Consider the following 26,606-nt stretch of genomic DNA (forward strand, 5'->3'; position numbering starts at 1 on the left):
TTTTCAAAATGTGAATAAATTTAGACAACTTATATTTTCTTATTTTGGGTGATCCTTTTATTGTCATTTACATAGATGTGTATTACTGTGATAAAGTCTTTTTACTCCAGGTTTTTAGACATTTATATTTTTATCACAAGTTGTCTTGGTGTTTCTTTTTTATCAAACACATCTTTTAGCACAATCGCATGGAATTTAGTGGCTAGTTACTATGAACAGTTGCCTTATGGGAGATGCGGGTTGATGACAGCCCAGGAGCCATGGAGTGGTCACTACGTGGTAGAATCTCCTGTCTGGGTGTCAGGTATGGTTCAGTTCCATCTCTCACTCCCTAAATTCTTCTCTAAGAGACAACAGAAAAACACTTAGAGAAGATTATATAAACTGTGTGTCTATGCGTGTTTTAAGTATGTGATCTAAGCAAGATTTGCCAGTGTTTTATAAGAATATTTTGGGTAACTAGACTACTCTCTGATTGTTGTAAGACCAGGCTTTTAGAAAAGTGTAGGACAGGAGGAGACAGAGAGGGAAAGGAAGAGCTGAAATTAATAATCATCTAAGGATATAATTACAAATGATGATAATTGCTAATAAAATTATGTATTTGTAAACAGAGTATCTAGAAGTCTTAAGATTAGCTTTGGAGACACTTTGTTCTTTTATATTAATATAGTTTCAATTAGAATAATATGCTAGCAAAATCAAAGGTAGATGATTAAAAATACTATATTTATTGAATCATCAAATGAATAAGTAAATATGAAAGTTATGTGAAATATGGCTTTATACTGTCCCCTAAATCTGTGAAATGTGGGTTGTGAAAAGGTAAATTTCAAAATAGGTAACAATGTAAAGCTTATAAAGATTTAAAATGAGCATATACTGAAGATTTTATGTTACCCATATGATACAAAGGATCCTGGCACATGGCAGATGTTAGAAACAATTCAAATAAAAAGTCAGCATAGCACACATTTTTGTAGTGTAAAGGAACTGGAGATGAATTGTCAATGGAGGTAAGTTGGGTTTCCCACAACAGGGAAGAAATTAATTAAATTTCTACCAGACAAGACATAATTTATATAGCTTAGAGACAATGAGCAGGGCTATAGATAATACATCCATTTTTTATTGAAATACAAAAGTTTCGGTACAGTATCATTCCTTAGTCACAACGGAAGTTGAGATTATGCAGGGATGCATGGCATAGTGTCACTTTTTCATGAAGAGATATAACCATACTAATAGTGAATATAATCTAAACAAAATAACAAAATCTGTTGCTGAATAATGTTGAAATTTTTTCTGCAATTTTTTTTTGTAAAATATTAAACATTTATGACCATTTTGTTTAAAAATCCTAACAATCTTTCTAAAAAGCTAATTTCTTTAAAGGTAAAATCCTTTCAGAAGAAAATTATGAATTTGGAGTGAATTTGTTTTTATTTTAAACTTAAATTTGGTGGTTTTCCCTTTTAGTTGTGCTCTCCTAAGACAGATTTGTAATCATATTAATCATGTAATCATGATGTTATTCTAAACTCCTTAAATTATCCTCCCAAAAATATGAGAAAATTAAGGTTAGACTTGTGTATTAAACTTGTATATTCTAATATTGAGAATCATATGAGAAAATTAAGGTTAGACTTGTATATCAGCCCCTTGAATGTTGAAATTGTTGGCCCCACATTATCTAGATGAACTAATGCTCTTAATTTTGTGACTTTTCCAAGGGTTGGGACATGGTATATTGCTCAGTGCATTTTCAGGACGAGCTTAGGAGGTGACCAATAAGTGTACATGTGGTGGAAATAAATATGTTTGAAACCATAAAGTTAGTTTCTGAAATTCGTTATTAACTTTTTTAACCTTTTTATTGGTAGCTATTTTAGGATGGGTTAAATAGTGAGGAACTAAAGTTGCGGGGGAATAACTATTGTGTTCTTGAAAAAAAGACTGATCATATTCTTGAACTGACAGGTTCATTTATTTTTGCCTATCATTCCGGGAATCTTCTTGCAATTATTTCATTTAGCTAGATTAATTATTTAAAAATTTAAACACGAGGTTGACAGATACATTCCTCCAAAATAGAAAATACCTTGTTTGAATCAATCAGACCTAAACTGATATACAGCTTTATTTTTTCCAAAAGAAATACTATTATTGCCATTTTTATCTTATTTCAAACTTTGTTTTTCTATAGCTCATACCACTCAGTTTACTCAACCTGGCTGGTATTACCTGAAGACAGTTGGCCATTTAGAGAAAGGAGGAAGCTATGTAGCTCTGACTGATGGCTTAGGGAACCTCACCATCATCATTGAAACCATGGTAAACTTTTGTTGTTGCTATTGGGTTAACTCACTTCTTTACTATTGGAAAAATAACATTATATAAAACTGAATACTTTTTTTACGTGTAAATACATAAGCATACAGACAGATGCCAAGATCTTATGGCTTTTATTAAAAAAATTTTAGCCATGAGTCGTAAAATGTAGCACACAACTCACTGATTTATACAAAATAGTCAGCTCTCATCTTTTCTCCACTTTGTTTCTGGCAATTGGGACAAAATTAAGGTTACCTATTTACCAATATTTGTGGAGAAGACCTTCACGACCTTCCCTTGCCCTGATATGTCATCTTATGGAGGCTGTGACTTTTTCCTTTTTCATCCTCAGGTTGTTTTGGGTTGTTTTGGGGAGACCTTAAGTCTGTTGAGAGCAAGGAGCTTAAAATTCAGGTGACTGAGGGGCTTGAGTAGGAAGGGAATAGGTCTGACAGGTGGACAGAGGCATGGGAAGAGGTAGGACCTTGAAGGCGGACATATCAAGGATTCAAGAGAACTGAATGAAAGAATGAAGGTGAAAAAAGGTGGATGGAGAAGCAGAACCAAATGGAGAGAAGAAGTCTTAGAGGTACCAGTTTGGGGAGATCTCAAGCTTCCCAAAGAGGTCAATGAAGTTCCAACAAGAAGGAGGTAAACAGAATGGGAAGTGCATATAGTCAGCAGGGCTTATGTGAAGAAGGATTTTTAGCAATTAAGTTCCCATGGGAGAAGTAAGATCCAAAACAGAGAACAGAGTAACCTTTAAAAAAGTATAAGTGTGTGTGTGTGTGTGTGTGTGTGTGTGTGTGTGTGTGTGTGTGTGTTTATGTGTATCATATCAGGTTCTGAATGTCAGCCTACAGTTTGTCCAACTCCTGACCATAGACTCTTAAAAAAAATTCTTTCAAATAGCCTACCATCAGGTTTGAGCCAGGACAAAGAGTAGATATTCCTGGCAGTATTGATTTTTTAAACCAAAGGTATCTATTAAGTGACTCACAACGCAAAACAATAAGCCTTTTATGTCTTACCCTGGGTGAAGAGGATTCTTAAAAGAGGGTGTAAAAAGATGCAGCCCTCCCAAAATCTACACTTGATCACCGAGAAAGGATGAGAGCCGAATATTTTGTATAAATCAGTGAGTTGTGTGCTATGTTTTATGACTCCTGGCTAAAATTTTTAAAATAAAAGCCATAAGATCTTGGCGTCTGTCTGTATGCTTATGTATTTCCATGTAAATACAAGTTGTGTGCTATGTTTTGTGACTCATGGCTAAAATTTTTAAAATAAAAGGCTGAGAAGTGATCCTCCAAAGACCTAGAACCACTCCCAAGGATAGTCAAAAGAAGGACCCAGATAACCTCCCTACTCCCCACTCCCCGTCAGAGCTGGCAGTAGTTGGTAAACTAGCTGCCAATGGAGTGCAAATCACATTTTGGTCCGGTTGTACTCTTGGGGCCCCCACCTTGAAGTTGGCTGCCTGCATACGCAAAACTGACAGCTCACACATCCCTGACAGGTGTGAAGTCAAGCCAGGTTCTCAGTGGACAAAATGAGACAAATAGGAAAGCAATAGCTGACCCTGGGAGGGAAGGGATTTACAGGTAATGAGTACCCAAAACTAAATTTATATAAGAGTCACAAACCAAACAAATATTTTTCTTCTGCTAATCTGAATTTGGAGAGGAAAGGATGAGAAGTTTTTTTTGTTGTTTGTTTGTTTTTAATTGTCTTCTCTTAATCAAGTACTTCAGGCAGAGATCTAGAAGAGCAGGACTTGGTGAGAATTCTTACCTTTCTTCCAGCTTTTTGTCAGTGTCTCAGGATCTCATCTGCAGGCTCGTAGAGTGAGTAGGCATCTCATCTTCACCAGAAACTGTCTTCAGAGATAAGGAATATAGGGAGAGCACCTGTTGAATGAGGGTCTTATGACCTGCTTCAGAGGAGAAAGGAGAAGGTCAGAGAGTAAACTTCCTGCTTCTGCATTTTTCTCAGATTACTTCACTTTAAAATATTTGGGGGCAGTGTGTCTTGAACCCCTTCATGGCTGTTATGACTAATGATGTGGATTAGCATGTGTGTACAAGTTTTTCTGTGGATGTGTTTTCAGTTCTCTTGGGTATATATGTAGGAGTGGAATTGCTAGGTCACATGGTAACTCTGTCTTTAGGATTTTGAGGAACTACCAAATTGTTTTCCAAAGTTACTACACCATTTTACATTGCCACCAGTAGTTTATGAAGCTTACAATTTTCCACATCCTCCCCAACAGTTCTTGTTGTCTGTGCCTTTGATTATAGCCATCCTAGTGGATATGAAGTGCTGTTATTGTAGTTCGATTTGCATTTTCCTAGGGACTAATGATGTGGGGATCTTTTCATGTGCTTATTGGCAAGTAGTATATCTTCTTTGGAGAAATGTCTGTTTAAACTCTCCCCATTTTTAGATTGGAATATTTGTGTTTTTATTATTGAGTCATAAGTGTTCTTTATTCTATATAAAAATTCCTTATCAGAAATCAGAAATATAATTTGCAGATATTTTCTCCCTTTGTATGGGTTGTCTTTCATTTTCTTTTTTTTTTTTTTTTTTTTTTTTTTTTTTTTTTTTTTTTTTTTTTTTTGAGACGGAGTCTCACGCTGTTGCCCAGGCTGGAGTGCAGTGGCGCGATCTCGGCTCACTGCAAGCTCCGCCTCCTGGGTTCACGCCATTCTCCTGCCTCAGCCTCCTGAGTAGCTAGGACTACAGGCGCCCGCCACCGCGCCCGGCTAATTTTTTGTATTTTTAGTAGAGACGGGGTTTCACTGTGGTCTCGATCTCCTGACCTTGTGATCCGCCCGCCTCGGCCTCCCAAAGTGCTGGGATTACAGGCTTGAGCCACCGCGCCCGGCCTGAGTTTTAATTCTTAAATTTAGATTTTTGGTCCATTTTCTTTCTTAACTGGGGTTATATGTGTGTCCAACTTGATTCTTTTGCATTTTGATATCCAGTTGTCCCTGCACTGTTTTTTGAAAAGACTATTCCTTTTTCATTGAATTGTTGTGGCACCCTTGTTGAAAATCAATTGGCAATAAATTTGAGGGTTTATTTCTGGAACCTCAATTTTATTCTGTTGGCCTATATATCTATCCTAATGTGAGCACCACACTGTCTTAAGTACTGTAGCTATCTGGTAACTTTTGAAATCAGGAAATTTTTGTTTTTTATTGACACACGGTACAATTTGATGTTTTGATACATACATGTGGGATAATGATCAACTCAGGGTATGCCCATCACCTCATGAATTTATCATTTCTTTGTAATGAAAGCATTCAAAAGCCTCTCTTCTAGCTGTTTTGTAATACACAAAACCTTACTGTTAGCCATCTTCACCCTAGTGTGCAATAAAACACCAGAACTTATACCTCCTGTGCAATAGGTACTTTGGACCCATCGACCGACCTCTTCCTGTCCTTCCCTCCCCAGCCCTACCCAAGTGTCTGGTAACCACTGTTCTACTCTCTGCATCTGTGATGTCAACTCTTCTTTTTTTAAATTCCACATGTAAGTGTGATGAGGTGTTTGTCTTACTGTGTCTGGCTTATTTCACTTAACATGATATCCTCCATATTCCTCCATGTTGTTGCAAATATCAGGATTTCATTCTATGACTAATAATACTCCACTGTGTATATATATCACACTTTCTTTATTCATGCATTCATTGTTGAACACTCAGGTTGATTCCATATCTTGGCTATTATAAATAGTGTTTTAACAAACATGGGAGTGCAGATACTTCTTCAACAATACATATTTTATTTTGGGGGATATATACACAGTAGTGGGATTACTGGATCATATGGTAGTTCTTTTAAATTTTTTTTTTTTTTTTTTTGAGGCAGATGTCACTCTGCACTTCCAGGCTGGAGTGCAGTGATACAATCTCAGCTCCCTGAAACCTCTGCCTCCTGGGTTCAAGCGATTCTTCTGCCTCAGCCTCCTGAGTGACTGGGATTACAGGCGCCTGCCACCATACCTGGCTCATTTTTGTATTTTTAGTGGAGACAGGGTTTCACCATTTGCCAGGCTGGTCTCGAAGTCCTGACATCAAGTGATCTGCCCACCTCAGCCTCCCAAAGTGCTGGGATTATGGGCGTGAGCTACCACATGCCCCGCCTATTTTTAATTTTTTAGGAATCTTTCATAGTGGCTGTACCAATTTACAACCCCACCAACATTAAGTAAGTATTTCTTTTTTTCCACATCCTCACCAACACTTGTTTTATTTTTGTCTTTTTGGTGATAGCCATTCTAAGTAGAGGGAAGTGGTATCCCATTGTGGTTTTGATTTGCATTTCCCTGATGATTAGTGATGTTGAGTAATGTACCCGTTAATCATTTATATGTCTTCTTCTGAGAAATGTCTGAACAGTCTTTTGCCCAGTTTCAAATCGGACTATTTTGTTGTTGTTCTTGTTGTTTAAGTTCTTTATATAATCTAGATATTAACCCCTTGTCTCATGTATAATTTGCAAATATTTCCTCCCATTTTGTAGGCTGTTTTACTTTGTTTCTTTTGCGACCTGCTTCAGAGGAGAAAGGAGAAGGGCAGAGAGTAAACTTCCTGCTTCTGCATTTTTCTCAGATTACTTCACTGTAAAATATTTGGGGGCAGTGTGTCTTGAACCCCTTCATGGCTGTTATGACTAATGATGTGGATTAGCATATGTGTACAAGTTTTTCTGTGGACGTGTTTTCAGTTCTCTTCGGTATATATGTAGGAGTGGAATTGCTGGGTCACATGGTAACTATGTGCAAAAGCTTTTCAGTTTGATGTAATCCCTTTGTCTGTTGTTGCTTTGTCTGTGCTTTTGAGGTCTTATTTAAAAAAATTCTTGCCCACTTCATTGTCATAAAGCATTTTCCCTTTGTTTTTTTCTAGTTTCATAGTTTCAGGTTTTATATTTAAGTATGTAATCAATTTTGAGTTGACTTGTGTATATTGTGAGAGGTAGGGATCCAGTTTCATCTTCTTCATGTGGCTGTCCATTTTTCCCAGTACTGTTTATTGAAGAGACTGTCCTTTTTCCCAGTGTGTATTCTTGGCACCTTTGTTGAAAATTAGTTGGTCATAGGGCATGAATTTATTTCTGGACTTTCTATTCTGTTCCATTTGTCTGTGTGTCCGCTTTTGTGCCAAAACAATGCTGTTTTATTAATAGTTACTATAGGCTTTTAGTATATTTTGAAGTCAGGTAGTGTGATACCTTCAGCTTTGTTCTTTTTGCTCAGGGTTGCATTGGCTGTTTGTGGTCTTCTGTGTTCCTATATAAATTTTATGGTTGTGTTTTCTATTTATGTGAAGAATGTCCTTGACATTTTGATACAGATTGCATTAAATCTATAGATTGCTTTGGGTAGTACGGGCATGTTAACAATATTAATTATTCACTATATTTTTGTGAGTTATTTTTTAGTGATTATTCTAGGGCTTACCATATACATCTTAACTTACTGGACTCACTTCAGATTTAAACTAACCGAATTCCAGTAGATTATGCTGAATTCCCTTGTTGGTCTGTTCCCTTTCCCCTTTTTTTCTATTATTAGCACACATATCACAACACTGCATGATGCAAACTCAGTAGGACATTGTTACTTTATATATAAATTGATGTTTTTAAACGAATAACATGCTGTTTTGGTTACTATAGCCTTATAGTATAATTTGAAGTTAGATAATGTGATGCCTCCAGATTGTTCTTTTTGTTTAGGATTGCTTTGGCTGTTTGGATTCTTTTTTTGGTTCCATATGAATTTTAGGATTGTTTTTTCTAATTCTGTGAAAGATGATGTTGGTATTTTGATAGGAATTACACTGAATATGTAGATTACTTTGGGCATTGTAGTAACATTTTCACAATATTGATTTTTCTAATCCATGAGCATGGGATGTATTTCCATTTGTTTGCATCATCTATTATTTCTTTCAGTAGTGTTTTGTATAATAGTTCTCCTTTTAGAACTATTGGTTCTTGGTTAAGTATATTCTTATATATTTTTTGTAGCTATTCTAAAAGAGATTGAATTATTGATTTGATTCTCAGCTTTGTCATTATTGGTATATAGCAGTGCTGCTGCTTTATGCACATTGTTTGTGTACATTGATTTTGTAACCTGAAACTTTCCTGAATTCGTTTATCAGGTCTAGCAGTCATATATCAATAGAGCAGAATAGAGAACCCAAAGATAAAGCCAAATACTTAAAACCAACTGATCTTTGACAAAGCATTCAAAAATATAAATTTGGGGAAAGGACATCCCATTTAATAAATTGTGCTGGGAAAATTGGATAGCAACATATAGAATAATGAAACTGCATCCCTACCTCTCACCTCAACATATACAGAAATTTACTCAAGATGGATTAAAGGCTTCAACCTAAGACCTGAAACCATGAAAATTCTAGAAGAAAATCTAGGAAAAATTATTCTGTACATTGACCTAGGCAAATAATTTATGACTAAGACCGCAAAAGCAAATGCAGCAAAACAAAAATAAATAAATGGGACCTAATTAAACTAAAAAGCTTCTGCAAAGCAAAGAATCATTGGAGTAAACAGACAACCTACAGAATGGGAGAAGACATTTACAAATTATGCATCTGACAAAAAACTAGCATCCAGAATCTATAAGGAACTCAAACCAGCAAGAAAAGCACAAATCCCATTAAAATGTGGCAGGTGACATGAATAGACATTTCTCAAAAGAAGATATACAAATAGCCAAAAAACAGATGAAAAAAATGCTCAGCATCACTAATCATCAGGGAAATGCAAATTAGAACCACAATGGGATACCACCTTACGCCAGCCAGAATGGCCATTAAGAAACGTCAAAATACAATAGATGTGGGCATGCATGTGGTGAAAAGAGAGTGCTTATCCACTGCTGGTGAGAATGTAAGTTAGTACAACCTATAGGAAAAACAGTGTGGAGATTTATTAAAGAACTAAAGTAGATTGATCTACCATTCATTCCTGCAAACCCACTACTGGGTATCTACCCAAAAGAAAAGAAGTCATTGTATCAAAAAGTCGCCTGCACACATATGTTTGTTGTAGCACAGTTCACAATTGAAAGATATGGAATCAACCTAAGTGCCCATCAACTGATGAGTGGATAAGGAAATATATATATATATATATATATATATATATATATATATATATATATATTTTCATGGTATATATATATACCATAAAATACTCTTCAGCCATAGAAAAGAATGAAATAATGCCTATTTCTTTGAATGTCTTACTTTTTTGTGTGTTGTTGGAAACTGGACCTTATATATAATATATGGTAGCAACTCATGTATAATACATGCTAGCAACTCTGGGCATTGATCCTCTCCCGCTTAAGGCTTGTTGTTGTTTATTTATTTATTTAGTGATTTGCTGGAGTATTTTAGTTAAGTCTGTTCCCTCCCTCTTCCCCCATACACACTGTAAAGCCTGAAATGTTGCTCCTTGGAGAATGTGGCTTTGGGCATATCCACAGTCACCCTGGGATGACATTGGTTTTTCCAGGACTCTATCTGGTTCCTAGATCACACCTCACTGTAAGTTACACTAACTGCTGGTGGATTTCTGTATTGTTTTAAACAATGCCCTGGCGGCTTAAGTTGTTGCAAAGACTGATCCAATTAAATTCCAGCTCATTTTCAGGGGTGGTTTGAGGTTAGTATTTCAGTTTTCTTCTGACCACAGGAGATTTTTTTTTTTTTAACTGTCACTTTTTTTCTTTTCTTTTCTTTTTTTTTTTTTGGTTCTCAACAGGATGCTAGGCTGGGCTGTGGTTTAGCTTATGCCTATGGTGAAGCTACTGGTCTCTTATTTTCTTTTCACCAAAACCTCCATTATATTTTAGAGCAACATTAGTCTTAAACGTCTCTATGCTCTGTGTCAAATATCAATTCCTTTAAGAAAAGGTTTGAAGCTATTTCATGCCTTGCCTGTCCCCTTAGGCAAATCTCTAATCTCTAGTGATGTCACCTTTCTTATTGTTGAAATGTATGTTTTCTGTCAACCTGATCTTTTATTAGTCTGGCTAGAAGTTTTTCAACTGTATTGATCTTCTCAAAGGATCAGCTTTTGGTTTTATTATTTTCTTGTGGTTTTTAAATTTGTTTTTGTTTAATTGATTCTTCTTCGCTCATTATTATTTTCCTTGCTTATTTTGTTTTTTTGTTTATTTTTATTTTTACTTTTTTTAAAAAATTTATTTCCACAGTTTTTTGGGGAACAAGTGGTATTTGGTTACATAAGTTCTTTAGTGGTGATTTGTGAGATTTTAGTGCACCCATCACCCGAGCAGTATACACTGAACCCAATTTATAATCTTTTAAAATTTGCTCCTATTTTTCTAGTATCTCAAGACAGAAGCTGAACTCTCAAATCCCTTCTTGATTTCTAATCTAGGTATTTAGTACTGTAAATGTCCCCCTAAGTATTGCTTTAGTGGCATATCACAAATTGTGATATGTTGTGTTTTCATTTTCATAAAGCTGAAAATTCTAATTTCTCTTTTTATTTTGCCTTTGATGTATTGATTATTTAGAAATTTGATAGTTTGTAAATATTTTTGACTTTTCCAGAAGGTTTTCAGTTATTCATTTCTGATTTAATTCTGTTGTGGTTTTAAAAGTACTTTTTGTGACTTGAATCTTCCTGTATTTATGAGGACTTGCTTCATGGATCAGAGTATGGTGTAGTTTGGTCAATGTTCCATGTGCACTTGAAAAGAATTTGCATCCTGCTATTGCTAGATGTAGTCATTTATAGATGTCAAGGCACTTTGTTTGGTAGTGTTGTTCAAATCTCTTATATCCTTGCTGATTGTCCATCTAGTTGTACTATCAATTACTAAGAGATGGGTATGGAAATCTCTGATTATGAAAGTAGTTTTTTAATTGTCTGCAAAGCCTGAAATAAAACTGTACTGTAAGTATTCTGTGACTGTGGAATCTCTTAAAGTAGGGATTATATCTCATACTTCTTTTGATCCCAGCCCATAGTAGTGACTATTTAGTAAAAAATGATGGCAGTGTGAGAACTATGTTACATATATTTAGCTGACCTTAGTGTGTATTTGATATCTATGTATACTATATACACATCCATTATATATATATATATTTTACTTCTTACATGAGAACGAAAGTTATATGTAGATGAGATATCTTTTCAGTGAAAACAGCCTTGCTTTTGCTTTTTATTTGATGTATTTTAGTTGGAAAACAGTTATAACAAAAAATTAATCTGCGTGCCATATGTTTCTACAGTTTAGCTATGAATTCAAAATTTGATCCAGTTGAAATGCCACTGACCTTTGCATTTGACTAGGAACATACAATACACATTCAGTAAAGATAATAATATAAGAAAGTCTTTAAAAATGTGAAATAAACTCATATTTGTTATCTAGTATATGTTAATTTCTGTTAATCTTGGGCATTAACTATTGGACTTTTTTTCCCCTAAGGTAGCTTATACATCATTTGGATAATGTATGTGATTTTTTTTTTTTCAGAGTCATAAACATTCTAAGTGCATACGGCCATTTCTTCCTTATTTCAATGTGTCACAACAATTTGCTACCTTTGTTCTTAAGGGATCTTTTGTAAGTAAATATGTTTAACTTTATTTTGGTTTTGATTTAAGAATTTGTATATTCTATCACAGGCCAGTAGTTCTTAAGTGGAGCCTCATATTATGAACTATTAACAGTTTGTATATGAATTGACAGAGGCCTTGGTGTCTTCTGTCTTCTGACTTGCTTTAATCTAACAGGACAGAAGCCAGTAGGAGGTAAAATGCTCGGTGACTTTGAGGAACACTTACAAAAGTCACTTGCCAGAAAGTTGTTCTTGGTGGTAGAAGCATTGTATGGTCTCAGGAACTTTCAAGCATTGATATTTACAGTATACTATGCCAAAAATATTTTTAAAAAGTACTGGATACTTGCTATTTCTGTGAATTGTTAGGTTTGAATTGAGAAACTGCAGTACCCTTTCTGATTACTAATGGCATAAGAATTGTTTTTTTTTTTTTTTTTTTTTTTTTTTGAGACAGAGTCTCGCTTAGTCGCCCAGGCTGGAGTACAGTGGCGCGATCTCGGCTCACTGCAAGCTCCGCCTCCCGGGTTCATGCCATTCTCCTGCCTCAGCCTCCCGAGTAGCTGGGACTACAGGCGCCCGCCGCCTCGCCCGGCTAATTTCTTGCATTTTTAGTAGAGACGGGGTTTCACAGTGTTAGCCAGGATGGTCTCGATCTCCTGACCTTGTGATCCGCCCGCCTCGGCCTCCCAAAGTGCTGGGATTACAGGCGTGAGCCACCGCGCCCGGCCTAAGAATTGTTTTTTAATATCAGAAAGTTATCTTAATTTAAAGGTTTTTACACAGGTACAGTAATGAATGTTTTTGAAGCAAAGACACTGTGATTTTTTAATCATTTGCCAAAATTCTTTAGTGTTTAGAGAATAAAGTATTTGCTTGAACAGTGTTTTCCTATTTTTAAAAATATTATTATTTAATATTTGAGGTGATTCTCCTGATAAATAGAGATAATATTGTCATTGGTACATTCTTGCTGGTACTGAGTTTGGAAATCCTCAAAGAGGATGTGATGAATTACTCAGCCATGCTTTTTTGTCTTTTCTTTACAGAGTGAAATACCAGAGCTACAGGTGTGGTATACCAAACTTGGAAAAACATCTGAAAGATTTCTTTTTAAGCAGCTGGATTCTCTATGGGTAATTTTAAAGTAAATTGTTATATTTTGGGTATTACAACAGTAAAACAGTAAAAGGGAACAGAAATTTCATTAATTAATAATTTTTATTTTTATGTTTGTATGTTTATAGATGTGTTCAGCTCTTAGACATTTAGTTTGTCTTGGTGGATGGTGACGCCATCACCTGACTGCCCAGGTCGGAAATTTAAGTCCCATTTGAGACTCTCTGTCTTTCCCATTCACCCTCTGTATCCCACCAGTGGTCAAGTATAGATGATTGTATCCACAAATTTCTCTTACTCACTCCTTATTCTCCATTACCACTGTTACTTCTGTTACTTCTTGTTTCAGTTCTTCATTATCTCTCTCCTGGATTTCAGAAACTGCCTCTTGTTTTTCCAGTCTGAATTTCCAGGTCACCCATCACTGCTACAGAGTGAAATGTCAAAAATGCAGATCTGATTTTTGTGACCACCATGCTCAGAGGACCTCAGTGATTATTTTCTTAGAAGTTCACATTCCTTAGTGTAGCACATGACCCTCATTATCCTCCCAGGAGGTAGAAGACTGGTCTTCTTCCTAGATGTGTGTCCTACTAAACTGGCCTCTCTTCACAGACTAAACTTACATTTTTCAAAGCGTAGCATGCCTGTTTATTTACTTCTGTGACTTTGTGCATACTGTTTTTTTTTTGCATAGAATGACTTCTCCTCATCTTTATCATCTTTTGAGACTCAATTCAAGTGTCTCTTGCTCTGAAGCTTCCTCACCAGTCTTAGCTCATATTCACCTGGGGCCATGTGCTTACCTAGTTAAACACTTGTCCTGCTCCACCAGACACCTTGAAGACTGAGCCTTGCCTTATTTAGCTTTATATCTCAAGTGCTTCCCACAGTGCTTCATCCATGGTGGTTTCTGGGGAAAGGTTTCAAAGAACGAATTGACCCAAACAAGCATATTATTTCACTTAATTGACACAAATCTACCACTTTTTCTGGTTATTATTAATGTTCTGATAACCAACTAGTCACTAATAGTGATAAAACACCTTATTATATATTAAGTTCTGAAAAAAAGGTTCCTACTTTTTGTGTAACAAAATTGCTAGGAATAGCATAATAGAATTGATTTTCCCCATAAGAAAAATAATGTCATTTGGGGTTATTCTTCAACCTGAATATAACATCAGGTATTTCATAGATCTGATCATCAACCTACCGTTAAAACAAGGATAATAACTCCTTTAATTCAAAGTAGAAAAAACAGGTTCAAATTTCATAAAATGGGCATAGATTTAATGCCTTCAGTGATTATGCAAAGGATTCCAGTGTCTTCAGAGGTCTACATTTAGCATAGAGCAGCTTTGATATTGGGAGTGTTTCCCATTGGTCGCACACTGGGCTTAGCACTTTAAAAGCATTATCTGGTTTAATCATCACAACAGCTCTATGAGGTATGTATTTTTTCCTCATTTTGTAGATGAGGAGATTGTGGCTTAAAGAGATTAAGTTGCCAAGATTGTAAGTGTGACATAAGCCTAACTTGCTAGTTGAAATATATATTGAACATAAAATGAGCAGGATTTTCCTCTCTTAATTGTAAAAGGATATCTGTGATTAACAACTGGATCAACAGTGATATTTTATGGAGTTTTCTACCTTAGTAAAACTACTGAGAGGGAAAAAAGCAGGTCTCTTAGTTGCATGTATTGAATATATCCAAGCTTTAAGGAGCTTACTGTGTAGTGGAAAAGAATAGGCTAATAGAAATAGATTTTGAGATTATTTAGTCCTTCCTTCCATGAATTAAGGTTGTTTAAAATTATAAAGCATAATTTTATGAAGTTTTCTAAAATACTTAGGAGAAAAAGATTCCAAGGGCCTTGGTATTGGTCAGTTTTCCACAAATGTTTAGGAAGTTCTAACAAATGATTTGGACTTTTCTTTAAGCTAATTTTTTACAAAAGCTATTTTGTCCAGTCTTGAATACAGTAGTGTCTTCTTTTTCAGCTCCTCGACAGCAATGGCAGTTTCACACTGAAACTGCAAGAAGATGAGCTGTTCACACTCACCACTCTCACCACTGGTCGCAAAGGCAGCTACCTGCCTCCTCCAAAATCCCAGCGCTTCCCAAGTACCTATAAGGATGATTTCAATGTTGGTGAGTATTTTTCACTAAAAGTTAACTTCGTCTCTATAGTGTGTTGATTTCTACCTGTCATACTGGGTGCATGATGGAGTGGCTGTCAAAAGCACATTCATTTAGCTCCTACATCTCATATGTGGTAAAAGGAGGGCTAATTTTTTATATTACTTTATGGTAAATCTAAATTTGAGGACCCTGTATTTTTCAGTTTCAGAAAAAAAATATAGAGTTCATTGTTAGAATGAAAGTTATAATTCTAATTTGCTTTTGGTGAAACTTAAACTTTGTAACTTTGCTACTGCCCCGTTAGCCATTACTGACATCTTCCTTCTGTGTGGAGGTTAAGACACATTTATATGTGTCTTTCCGCAGTGCTAGTGAACTGAGTGCTTATGGGCAGTTATGTTGTCATTGGGTGATCCAACTCATATACTATCCTGTGCCTCCGAGATTTTTATTGAGCTCTCTTGATTTTCTAGGAAAATCTATCCTAAAGTTCTTAGAAAAGTTTTTGGTTATAGGTGATTTAGGAAAACCACTTGGAAAACAGTTAGAAGATATGGTCACTGTAGTTATATTCCTAGTCAGTAAGTAACAAAGTTTGTTGACTAGTTGGTAGTGTTCAATAGGTTTATGGGTCTCACAGACAGGGTCAGATGGCTTTGTAATCTGCTCCTACAGTCTGTAGCAGGAGAGTAATAGGGAGGGAACTGGCATTGCTGGAGCATCACTTGAACCTCCTGTTTGCTGCAGAGCTGCTTGTTCCACCAAAGGTGGACACTCCTATCACCCTTTCCCAGTCACTGCTGCAGGGTCTCACCTTTCTTTCTCGGGAAATGATCTAGTTGGCTGGAGTAGAAGGCCTTTTGGACTGTGTAGTGGAGTCCTCTCAACTATAATACAGACAACAGTGACCCTCAGGGGAAGCTTGGTGGTTTGTTTTTCTCCAGCTCTTTGAAATGGCCTCTTAGATAAACCCATTAATTTTGTGAAACATAGGTCTTTCAAATCTGTTGCTTGGTTGGTTCTCTGTTAGCAAAGGTGACTTTTGCCTTCAGTAAGTGAGGAATTTGTGTGGGATATGGCCTAGTTAATGAGATTGAAGAACTGCCAGCACCAAGACCAATATTTTGTGACCCTGAAGACCAAGAGGCAATTCCAAACCTTCAGATATAAAATGTAATACTTTATGAGCTACAATATAAATTTAAAACTAAAGTTAAATATTATAAACTAGGCTCTGAAGATACTTGTTAGGGTTCTAAATGTCTCAAATGAGGTAATGAATGCAAAAACATTTAGAAAAGCATGAGGTATAAGAGCTATAAGATATTACAACTAAAATTTCTCCTCTACAGCATTCATTATTGTTAAGACTAAAATTTAATTTAGTAAAACTAAAGAGGGATTGATATCTTAGGCCCCAAACTGATTTTTGCTGCAGTTTAGAAGTAGAAGAAAATTTGTAAATTTTATGCTTCATATAATAAGCTTTTCTTACGCTCTTTTGGCAGGTGATTGTGACCCATGATTTGGAACCTTGCTTGACAGATATTAGAAATAATAAAGCTATCCCTTATTGAGCCCTTGCCAGATGCTGGCTTATGTACACTTTATCTTTTCTTTAATTCTCTTGTCCTCCTGCAAACCTAGAAATGAAGAAACTTTAGATGCAGGGCAGTTAAATAACTTGTTCAGGGCAACATACTGAGCTGGAATTTGAACCTAGGTCATACTTACTTCAGAACTCATGACTTTTCCTCTACACCAGATGCCTGGATTAAGTATTATGCAGCATCTATATGTCAAATTTATCATCTTGATATTTAGTAATGATGATACAAAAATTAATATATCTTTATAGATGTAGGCCCTAAACTTTGGTTTAGATGTTATTTATTTATTAAAAACTTTCAGAAGTGTTTCAGACATACTGTAAAATATCAGCAAGGAGAACTTCTGAAGGATTTGATACTAAACAGAGAATTTCTTATGTTCTGAACAGATTACCCATTTTTTAGTGAAGCTCCAAACTTTGCTGATCAAACTGGTGTATTTGAATATTTTACAAATATGGAAGACCCTGGTGAGCATCACTTCACGCTACGCCAAGTTCTCAACCAGAGACCCATTACGTGGGCTGCCGATGCATCCAACACAATCAGTATTATAGGAGACTACAACTGGTAAGATTGATGTTCTCAATGTGGATCTGGCTGAAATACCCTTGCAATATTGTCAGGTACATTTTGAAGTGAAGAGCTTTCAGTAGTCCTCCTTGTTCAAGAACCTAATAGATGTGTAATATGTAATATTAAGGGTTGTTGAATATTATGATGATGACCACAAAGCTGCACATTGTTTTGCTGCCTCAGTGTCCTTCCCTCATCTTTGCCCTATTTAATAGTGATTATTACAAGAACAATTTTATTTCAGTATAAAAACTGAGGACTTTTGGAACCAATTATAATTTAATATTTATTTATAAACAGACGGATTTGTGAGGTGTTTTTAAGTTTTTGTTTTGCTGGAGAGTTGATTTGTTGATCTGGTGTTGCCATCTGGTGGACCAATCATAGAATTACACCATCTTAGTCACTAAAAAATCTATTTACTAGGTGACCCTAGATGGCAATAGTAAAAAGCAAATCAGCTTTAGTTGCCTAGTGAATTTAACTTTTTATTTAGTCATCTGGTAAAGAGACAAGTTATATTATTCACATGAAATATAATGCCAAACTAAGTTTAGTTACAGAATTTCTATGTGCTGACTTATTATACCTGTCTTACGTGTTTCTTTTTCATTTTTTCCTATAACTAGTATGATTCCACTGCGGGATAAAAACAAACAAACATTCCAGGTTTAGAGCTAGTACTAAGAATACCAAGCCACCAAAAAGCCATATCCAAAGCTTAGAAACTGGAGAGGGAAGAGAAAAGAATTCTGAAAAGGGCCTTGAATTGCTTGTCTGTGGAGTGTGCAGGAAGTGTTTATCCCTCCTGAAGTGCCTTACTCCCCGTTAGAAATCCTGATTCTAGTTCCAAGCTCTGACATAAGTCTCAAGAAACTTTCAGTTATCCAGAGCCCCTGGAACTCTTATAACACTAGGAAGAGTTATTGAGGTGCAGTGAAGCATTCTTTCCTAATTTAGGATGACATTTGTGGCTTGTGTTTTTACACAGCAGAATTTCTGCTTGTGCCATTGTCTCTGAGGAGGAAACTTTACCTAGATTTTCCGATTATGGCAGTGGAGTTTGTGGCATCCTCATTTGTGACGATGGTCTTATTGTAAGTCCAGTGGCTGGGTTTAAGTATCCAAGGCATGGGTCCCATTGTTTTGATCTCCAGTTTTGAAGTCACCATATAGGAAACTTTTTTTTCTGTGATGTCCCCTATACCCTATGCACTTAAATACTATAGAGGGCTCTTTCTAAACTCAAACTCAATCTTATTTCTGGCTGGGACTCCAGAAAGATTGAGAAGCCCCTTAATTGTAGTATAGAAATGAGATATAGCACCATTCAAAGATTTACTCCCCCACATCTTCATATATTTGAAGATTTTACACAATTTAAGTAGCAATACTCAATTTTTACTAGGATCTATTGCAGTGGATAAGGAGGTGGGGATGAGGGATGGGGAAGCGTGTAGAAGAGGAAGAGAGTGACACATTCTGAAAGGAAAGGAACCAGGAAGTCGCAATTATGCGTGTCAAGAAAGGACTGCCTTCATCTTTCTGAATCCCTGTTTTCATCATGTTATTCCCCTGCTCAGGAAGATGCAGTGACTCTCCCCTGCTACCTGTGTTTTCCACTTCTAGGCCTGATTTCCAAGACCCTTTATAATTTGGTCTCATCTATTATGGGTTATTTTCCAGTATTCTACCCTCTATTTGAGGCAGCCAGATCTGCTCAGAGATCCACACAAATCCCTTGTTCATTTCTGTTGTCTGGCTGCTGTGCCCACTTATTGTAGGAAAAGGAGGGAATAAAAATTGGATAATAGTAGGCACTTTGATGGATTTCCCACATAACCACTTTATGGTGGAGATATCATCGCCCCCACCTTGCAGACTGAGAAACCGCATCTTTGGAGTAAGATTTACCCAAGATATCACTGGTAAATGGCAGAACCAGGGCTAGAAGCCGGGTCTCTATGACTCACTAGCCCATTCTCTTTGGAGTATATCTCACAGCCTCATTTTAATCGTCTTCTTCCTAAAGGTAGGAAATGGGAAATTTGTCTAGTTTATCTGTAGTGCTATTTTAGTAAATCTGCTCTCAATGTGTGCACATTACTCACAGTTTTTAGAGTTGTGTTTTGAGTAGAACTTCCTCTCTTATACCTAGATTTAGTTATTTACCAGCAGAGTAATTTGATTATACTGGGTGGATTGTAGTGTAACTGGCTACTTCTATCTTGATAGTGAGCATTGGTTGGAATTCTTTAAAGACAATCACAAAATTACCTTTACCTGCACACAGCTGAACTCTCTCTCTGATCAGATTTGCCTTATATATTGGCTAGTTTTTGTTCTTTCAGCACTCCTGAGAGATTGTGGCTGTGGAAGAATAAACCACACTTTTATTCTATTTCATTCATTATCTATGAAATTGCCTGGCAAGTTCTGATACAAGAATCACTTTTTCTGGAATGTGGTATATAAAAAAGGAAAAAGTTTGATCTTCTCTCATTCCAACTCTAAATGGAATAATTTTATGGTGCTGATAGTATTTGTAGCACTTTCAAACTTATGATGAACCAGAAAGCAGGTAAGGGATAGAAGAACCAGTGTTGATTGCTAGTGGTTTCATGCTGGTGATAATCTAGGGAGAGAAAACTCCCTCTGATGTCAGAGGACATGCAAGAGAGACTGGGCTTGAGTTACTCAGCATTTGATCTTCCTGTAAAGTAGCCCAGCTCTGCTTAGATAATTGTGGATTGTCCTCCCTGTGTACCTGATGTAGGTACTTTTGTAATATTTTCCTTTACATAGTAAAATTTCACTGTGCAAAATTCACTGATAAGATACAAATGTAAAAGCCCTATAATTCTAGATCTCATTCCCCTCAACCCATTTCTGGAATAGATTTATTGGTGTTTCCAGTCTTATGTGAGATATGTTGCTTGATTTGTGTGCAGGCTTTCTTTTTTCTTCCTACTTGCAGATAGATACTGAGTAGGAAGTAAAATATTTTCAGAGATCATGTTGGTTTGGGGTGGTTGTAGCATCCCAGAAGGAAAGTGTTGTACCTGGTAGCATTTGTAAGAGGAAACCTGGAGGAGAGCTCACTGTAAAAGCTCAGTCCCTGGACAGCTGAATCTTTTTCCCATCTTTGATAGACTGCTGTGGATCAGTGAGCCTAGAACCAGGATTTTATTGCTTCCTTATAGACAGATACTTCATAGGGGAAAATGGTCCTCAAAGTGGCATTCCTGGGTAAGCAGCATCAGCATCACCTGGGAATTTGTTAGACATGCAAATTCAAGGGGCTGCCCCAGATTTACTGACTCACGCTGTGGGGTAGGACCAGTGAACTGAGTTTAAGAAGCCCTCCTGGTGATTTCTGTGCTGTTCAGGTGTGAGAAGCCCTCCTAGAGAGTCAACTCTGCGGTCTTTGCAGAGAAATAATTTTAGATCTTTTCTTCTGGAGTTTTAAAGTTTTGTTGGATTTAAATGTAAAAATTGGCCCTGGAATAGCTTATGTTCTCCCAGAGGCTCCTAGCATTGCCTTAATTACCTCTCTTTGTTGCTGGAAATTTGAATAAACATTTTCCCTCAGAATTGTGTGGAACTTTTTACTTTTTATTTGTTCATAGACAATAGTGGCTTTTAAAAATATTGTATTCTTAAGATGAGAAGTTGTTTTATTGTAGAAAAAAATATTTTCTCAGGAAACTTAAAAATCATAACTATTATTGTCCAGTAATCATTTAAATAGGCAATGAAATGACTTAAGTCATGTAACATTTAAAACTGTTGTCAATAAAGATTCTTGAAGCCCATCTCTGCTACAGGCTCAGACTTAGCAAATCACATTCTCACCTCAATTAGAAGTTTGGAGGCATGTGCTGTGAAATGACATATCTGTACTATGTTACAAAGGGCATATTTTAAGAGTATTAGTCAACCGTTTTATTTTGCAGGACGAATCTGACTATAAAATGTGATGTTTACATAGAGACCCCTGACACAGGAGGTGTGTTCATTGCAGGAAGAGTAAATAAAGGTGGTATTTTGATTAGAAGTGCCAGAGGAATTTTCTTCTGGATTTTTGCAAATGGATCTTACAGGGTTACAGGGGATTTAGGTAAGTGACTTTTTTTTTTAAATACCATATGACTTATAGGCTATGTTACTTTGAGCACCTACTTGTTATTTGTGGGAGTGATAAAAAAGTTCATCCCAAGGTGTTTGGACAGCTAATTGGGAAGAGATGTAAGCAAATACCAAATAGTTTACAATTATAGAAAGTTATTTAATTCCTAGAGATGGGGGCAACTCTGTGGAAGGGAAAATAATTGTACAAAGCTTTTTAGGGTATTGTGAGGTTGAACTGGGCTGTGAGGATAGGATTTGCATAGATAGTATCAAAACCATCTGAGGTAGTGGTGGTAGGGGGAGAATGCTCAGGAGGCACCATAAATAAAAGCAGGAGTATAAGAATGTTGCTGCTCTACTTATAGAAATATAGGGAGAGGGATTGATCTGCTTAAAATGGAAAAATCTCATTTTTGAATTTAGTTAATACTTGAAAATAGCTTGATTTTTCTCAGTCATCTTTACAGCCCTTGTGTTAGGTAGGATGATATTTTATCCAGAATAGGTGCTTCAAATATGTTCAGATTGAACTGTGTCCACTTCAGATTGGTTTTGGTACACACCACTCCTTTGAAACTAGACCTTACTAGTGGTGACTTTTCTTGATTCTCAGTCTCTTGATTTTCCTCTTACCTTAATTTAAAAATATCTCTTTTATAGTTTGCTGCTCTTTGCTTTGACTCCATAAATAAAATAAAAATTAAAGAGGAAGTAGGTAGTAAGGATATTAGAACAAGAGTTATATATTCATAACATTACCAATCTGAAGTTACCTCAGTGATATTGAAATAAAAAACCAGTGAGGTTAATTGACTTGCCTAATGACTCAAAGCTAGTCAGTGGCAAAACTGGAAGTAGGAATTTAAATCTGTGTCTGCAGTCCCCACTGTCTGTTTTAAACTGTCTACTTGAAATTTTATGCTGGGGTTCTCATAGGCATTCAAATAACAGTAATTCTAGAAATTAACTTATTATTTTCTCCCTCTGAGTGAATACTATTACCATGTAACCAATTTGACTGGTTGGAAATTTTATATTATCTCTCTCTTGTCTTCCGTATTCAATCCAGTCATGTATAAATGTGTACTTGAACTATAGATGCTAACACCTCATACTGTCACTGGCTTTTAAGTTTATTTCACTGGTTCTGTTGTGAGCTCACATATGATATACAGCTTAGAGTAGGATCTCAGTATATGCTATTAAATGCATGGCTAAATGAAAAATGTTTTGGCTTAACTCAGTTGTAGATCTGGGAATGAAGGGACAGCTCTCTATTGAGGCTGACTTTACTACATACAGATGACACTTGAGAACCCCACTGAATTAAATGACTCTGTGATTGAGATCTCAAAATTATATCTATTAGGATAATCTTTTTGTGTTACAGCTGGATGGATTATATATGCTTTAGGACATGTTGAAGTTACAGCAAAAACATGGTATACACTCACATTAACTATTAAGGTAGGTATTGCTGATTGGAGGATCTGGAGGTAAAATATTCTTTTGTTGTGCCTTTCTAGAATTTTCTGTTATAAAATAGGAGGAGGAAATTGTGACATATAATGAAGAGAGACAAGGAATCTGCCGTGATGCTGGGAAGCCACTCATCCCTAGGGTGGCTATGTGTGTGAGGGTAACCTACGTGAGAACCATCAGCAGTTGACTTTATCAGGTCACTATTTTTTTAAAAATTTGATTTTGTTTTTTAAACTGAGGCATAATTGATAAAGTCAATAATTGAACTATTTTTTCAAGTTTGCTTGAACCAAGACTATACATGGAGCTTATAGATGTAAGCAAAGTCATATACATTTATGTTTGATGGTTAAGAATAATTTGCTTTTCAATTATAAGCATAGTTTTTTAGAAATTGGTTTCCATGAATATTTTTTGTCAGACAAAATATCAGATTAATTTTAATATAATAGAAATATAAAAATATTCCCCAGAATCACTGGGTGATCATGAGTTACTGCTTGACAGTGCTTCCAAGGGATGCTGTGCAGAGAAATTTTTGTTTATAATGTGCTGGTCTCTCCCAAGATAGCCCCCTCACAGTTTTGTTTAGGGTGCAATAGAAATTAAAAATCAGATTCCAATAACTTTGGAATTTATTCTCTCCTCTCAACCACCAAAATGACAGCACTAATTTTTTTAGCATTAATAATAATGTATATTGAAGATTTGTTTGGATGTAGCATAGATTATTTAACTATACTACACTAGCCAAAATGTAGCCATTTTATAGCAATTATAATAATATTCACTATTATTGAATTTGAAGATTTTTTCCAAACTCATAGATATGATTTGTATTTCCTTGATAATTAGGGAGCTTGCACATGTAATGTTTATTGGCTATTTGTATTTTCTCTTCTCTGAATTGCCTGTTCACTTTCTTTCTTCATTTTTCTATCGTGTTGTCTTTTTCTGGCAAATTTGTGTGAATTTAATATGTATTCTGGATAGTAACCCATTGTCTGTTACATATGTCACAACTATGCTCTCCCATCTTGTGTATTTTAATTTTGCTTATGGTATTTTTGATGACTATAAGTTTTATATTTTGATACTGTCAAATGTTTCACTTTTTATTCATTGCCTTTATGTTTCATGTTTTAAATAAGGCCTTCTTGTTTCTCAAGGTTAGGAACATTTTTACCCCAAACTAAAAAAAGTTTAGGATTTATTTTTATGTGTAAGTTTTTAATACATCAGAAATTTATTTGTGAATTTTAAGGGGAAGTATTGAATATAATTTTTAAAAAAATGGATAGCCATCATTTATTACAATAGACTATCCTTTTGCCCATAATTTAAAGGCTACCTTTTTGATGTAACAAATCAGCACATATGCATATACTTGTTTCTGAGCTTTTTTCTGTTCTCTGTATTGTTTGTCTATTATTATCCGAAATCACACTTTTAATTGGTGTTAACATTCTAAAGGCTTTGATGATAGTTACTCCCTTGCTTCCTTCAGAGTTTTCTTACCTGACCACTTGATAGAAAACATAGCCCCATCTCACTCTCTAACTCCTTTCTGTTGCTTTTTTTTTCTCTAAAGGTTTTTATCCCAAGTGACGTCACACATATTCTGTTGATTGTTAATGTGTTTTCCTACTCCCTTCACTAGCACATAGCTCCTTTAGTGACAGGCCTTTCTCCATATTCCTCACTGCTGGCTCTGTAGCACCTAGAAAAGTGCCTGACAGCCAGGCAGAGCAAGAGTCCAAATAATACTTGGTAAATGCATGAATGGATATCTGGTGGGGCAACTTCCTCATTGTTTCTTTTTCAAAATTATCTTTGCTATTTCACTATATATATTATTCGATTTGACTTTAAAAAAACAAACTTTCAATTATTTGAAAAATGGTGCTGGTATTACATTAAATTTATACATCAATTTGGGAAAAAATTACATTTTTTTAAATAATAATGTGTTTCCCCATGAGAGAACATAGGAACAAAAGCATGCTGTATTTCACCATTTATTAAGATTTGCCACTAGGTCCTTCAGTTTTATTTTTGCACACCTTTGATTAAGTTTGTTTTAGTAACTTTATGAGTTTTTTTGAAATCGTGAATGAGATTTAAAAGATTTTCTTAATTTTCTTCAGGTACTTTGCATACCTGGTTAAAATGTCAACAGGACTTACTGAAAACAGCTGCCTCACATCCTGTTCCTTCTTCTTGACCCCCATTCTGTGTTCTGTACTTCTGATACAGCCACTCCTCACTATTCTGGCTGTTTTTTCTGGTGTGTCTTTAATATAATGTGATTCACTACTTTTAGAAATTGGCTCTTGTCTTGCTACTAGGATGGATAGGACTTTGCCGGTTTGCACCCACTTCACTCCCCTACTCCTATTATTTTGTGTTTCTTCAACTATGGGCATTCTGCTTCCTCTTGAATCTCAACTTTTGCCACATACTCTGAGGGTCTTCTCCAACTATCGGCAGTAAAGTAGTCTGTCAGGCACCCATTGTCACTTTAACCTGGCTTAATTTTTACATGCTGCTTATCCTTTAGCTCTCATTTTGTGTGTGTGTGCGTGTCTGTCCATCTCCTCCTACTAGGATATAAGCTCCATAAGAGCAGGGACCTTGTCTTCTTGTTCGTCTTAAATTCCCAGTGCATTAAACAGTATTTGACATATAAATCTTCTTTGCATAAATGAAAAAAAACAAAACATCATCTTCTATGTTGCCCATATTCCAAATTTCAGCTAATGTGAGGATTTTGTCACTGTCAGCCACCTGTTGAATTCTTCTCAGCACTTGTCAGGTGACGTGTCCCAGCTCTGTTGCACAATGGACTTTGAAGTGTACTGTATTCTACTTGCAAGTATTTTATATTGGGCAGCTTCAATTTTCCCATCCATTGTATCATGAAGAACACTTTTCTTATGAAGATTCAATGAGAAAAAAAATATATATATATAGTACCTGATATGTGGTAAGCACTTAATGAGTCAAGTTAATATTCTTACGAGTAGGAGTGTTTGGAACCAGAAGAACAGCATTAATATTTCCTCACTAACACATACTGAGACTTCTAGCAAGTTATTCCACCTCTTTGAGTATCCGTTTCCTTATCTGTAAAATGCAGATAACTTCTGTGAGGTTGTCTTGAGGGTTAAATGTGTTACATTCTTACATTCAACACATTTTTATTAAGCCCCTGCTATATGCACTCTACTAAGTCCTAGGGATACAGCAGTGAATGAAATAGACAAGATTCCTGCTCTCTTAGAGCATATATTCTTCTAGGACAGGAGTTGGCAACTTTTTCTGTAAAGGGCCAGAGAGTAAATATTTTAGACTTTGTGGGCCATGTGGTCTCTGCTGGCACCACCCAATTCTGCTGCTGTTGTGAGAAAAAAGCTGTAGACAATATGTAGATGAATGGATGTGGTTGTGTTTCAATAAGATTTTGTTTATGGAAAAAAAAAAAAAAGGTCATTGGCATGTAGGTCATAGTTTGCTGAGCGCTATCCTGAGATAGAAAGCT

The 26,606-nt window shown here is 35.9% G+C and overlaps 1 protein-coding gene and 1 long non-coding RNA gene across 11 annotated transcripts in view; one reads left to right on the plus strand and one right to left on the minus strand.

Annotated features, from left to right (window-relative positions):
- LOC105467587 (galactosylceramidase) overlaps positions 1–26,606 on the plus strand; it is a 59,275-nt gene that overhangs the window by 28,357 nt on the left and 4,312 nt on the right. For 9 of the 10 annotated variants that reach the window (XM_011717308.3, XM_011717312.3, XM_011717310.2 and 6 more), the window contains 8 exons: positions 180–304; positions 2,207–2,334; positions 11,914–12,003; positions 13,048–13,134; positions 15,125–15,275; positions 17,266–17,446; positions 21,409–21,572; positions 22,974–23,050. In XM_011717308.3, the coding sequence (XP_011715610.1) occupies positions 180–304; positions 2,207–2,334; positions 11,914–12,003; positions 13,048–13,134; positions 15,125–15,275; positions 17,266–17,446; positions 21,409–21,572; positions 22,974–23,050 (1,003 nt within the window). Of the gene's footprint in view, positions 1–179; positions 305–2,206; positions 2,335–11,913; positions 12,004–13,047; positions 13,135–15,124; positions 15,276–17,265; positions 17,447–21,408; positions 21,573–22,973; positions 23,051–23,109; positions 23,262–26,606 lie in introns of all 10 variants that reach the window. The other variant, XR_978979.3, reaches the window with a different exon arrangement.
- Positions 220–4,714, minus strand: LOC139364217 (uncharacterized). Its single transcript, XR_011625652.1, has 3 exons — positions 4,583–4,714; positions 4,129–4,270; positions 220–343 (listed from the first exon to the last, which is right to left on the minus strand). It is a non-coding gene; the product is annotated as an uncharacterized lncRNA (long non-coding RNA).

Source organism: Macaca nemestrina, chromosome 7, assembly GCF_043159975.1.
Source record: "Macaca nemestrina isolate mMacNem1 chromosome 7, mMacNem.hap1, whole genome shotgun sequence".
NCBI lineage: Eukaryota > Metazoa > Chordata > Mammalia > Primates > Cercopithecidae > Macaca > Macaca nemestrina.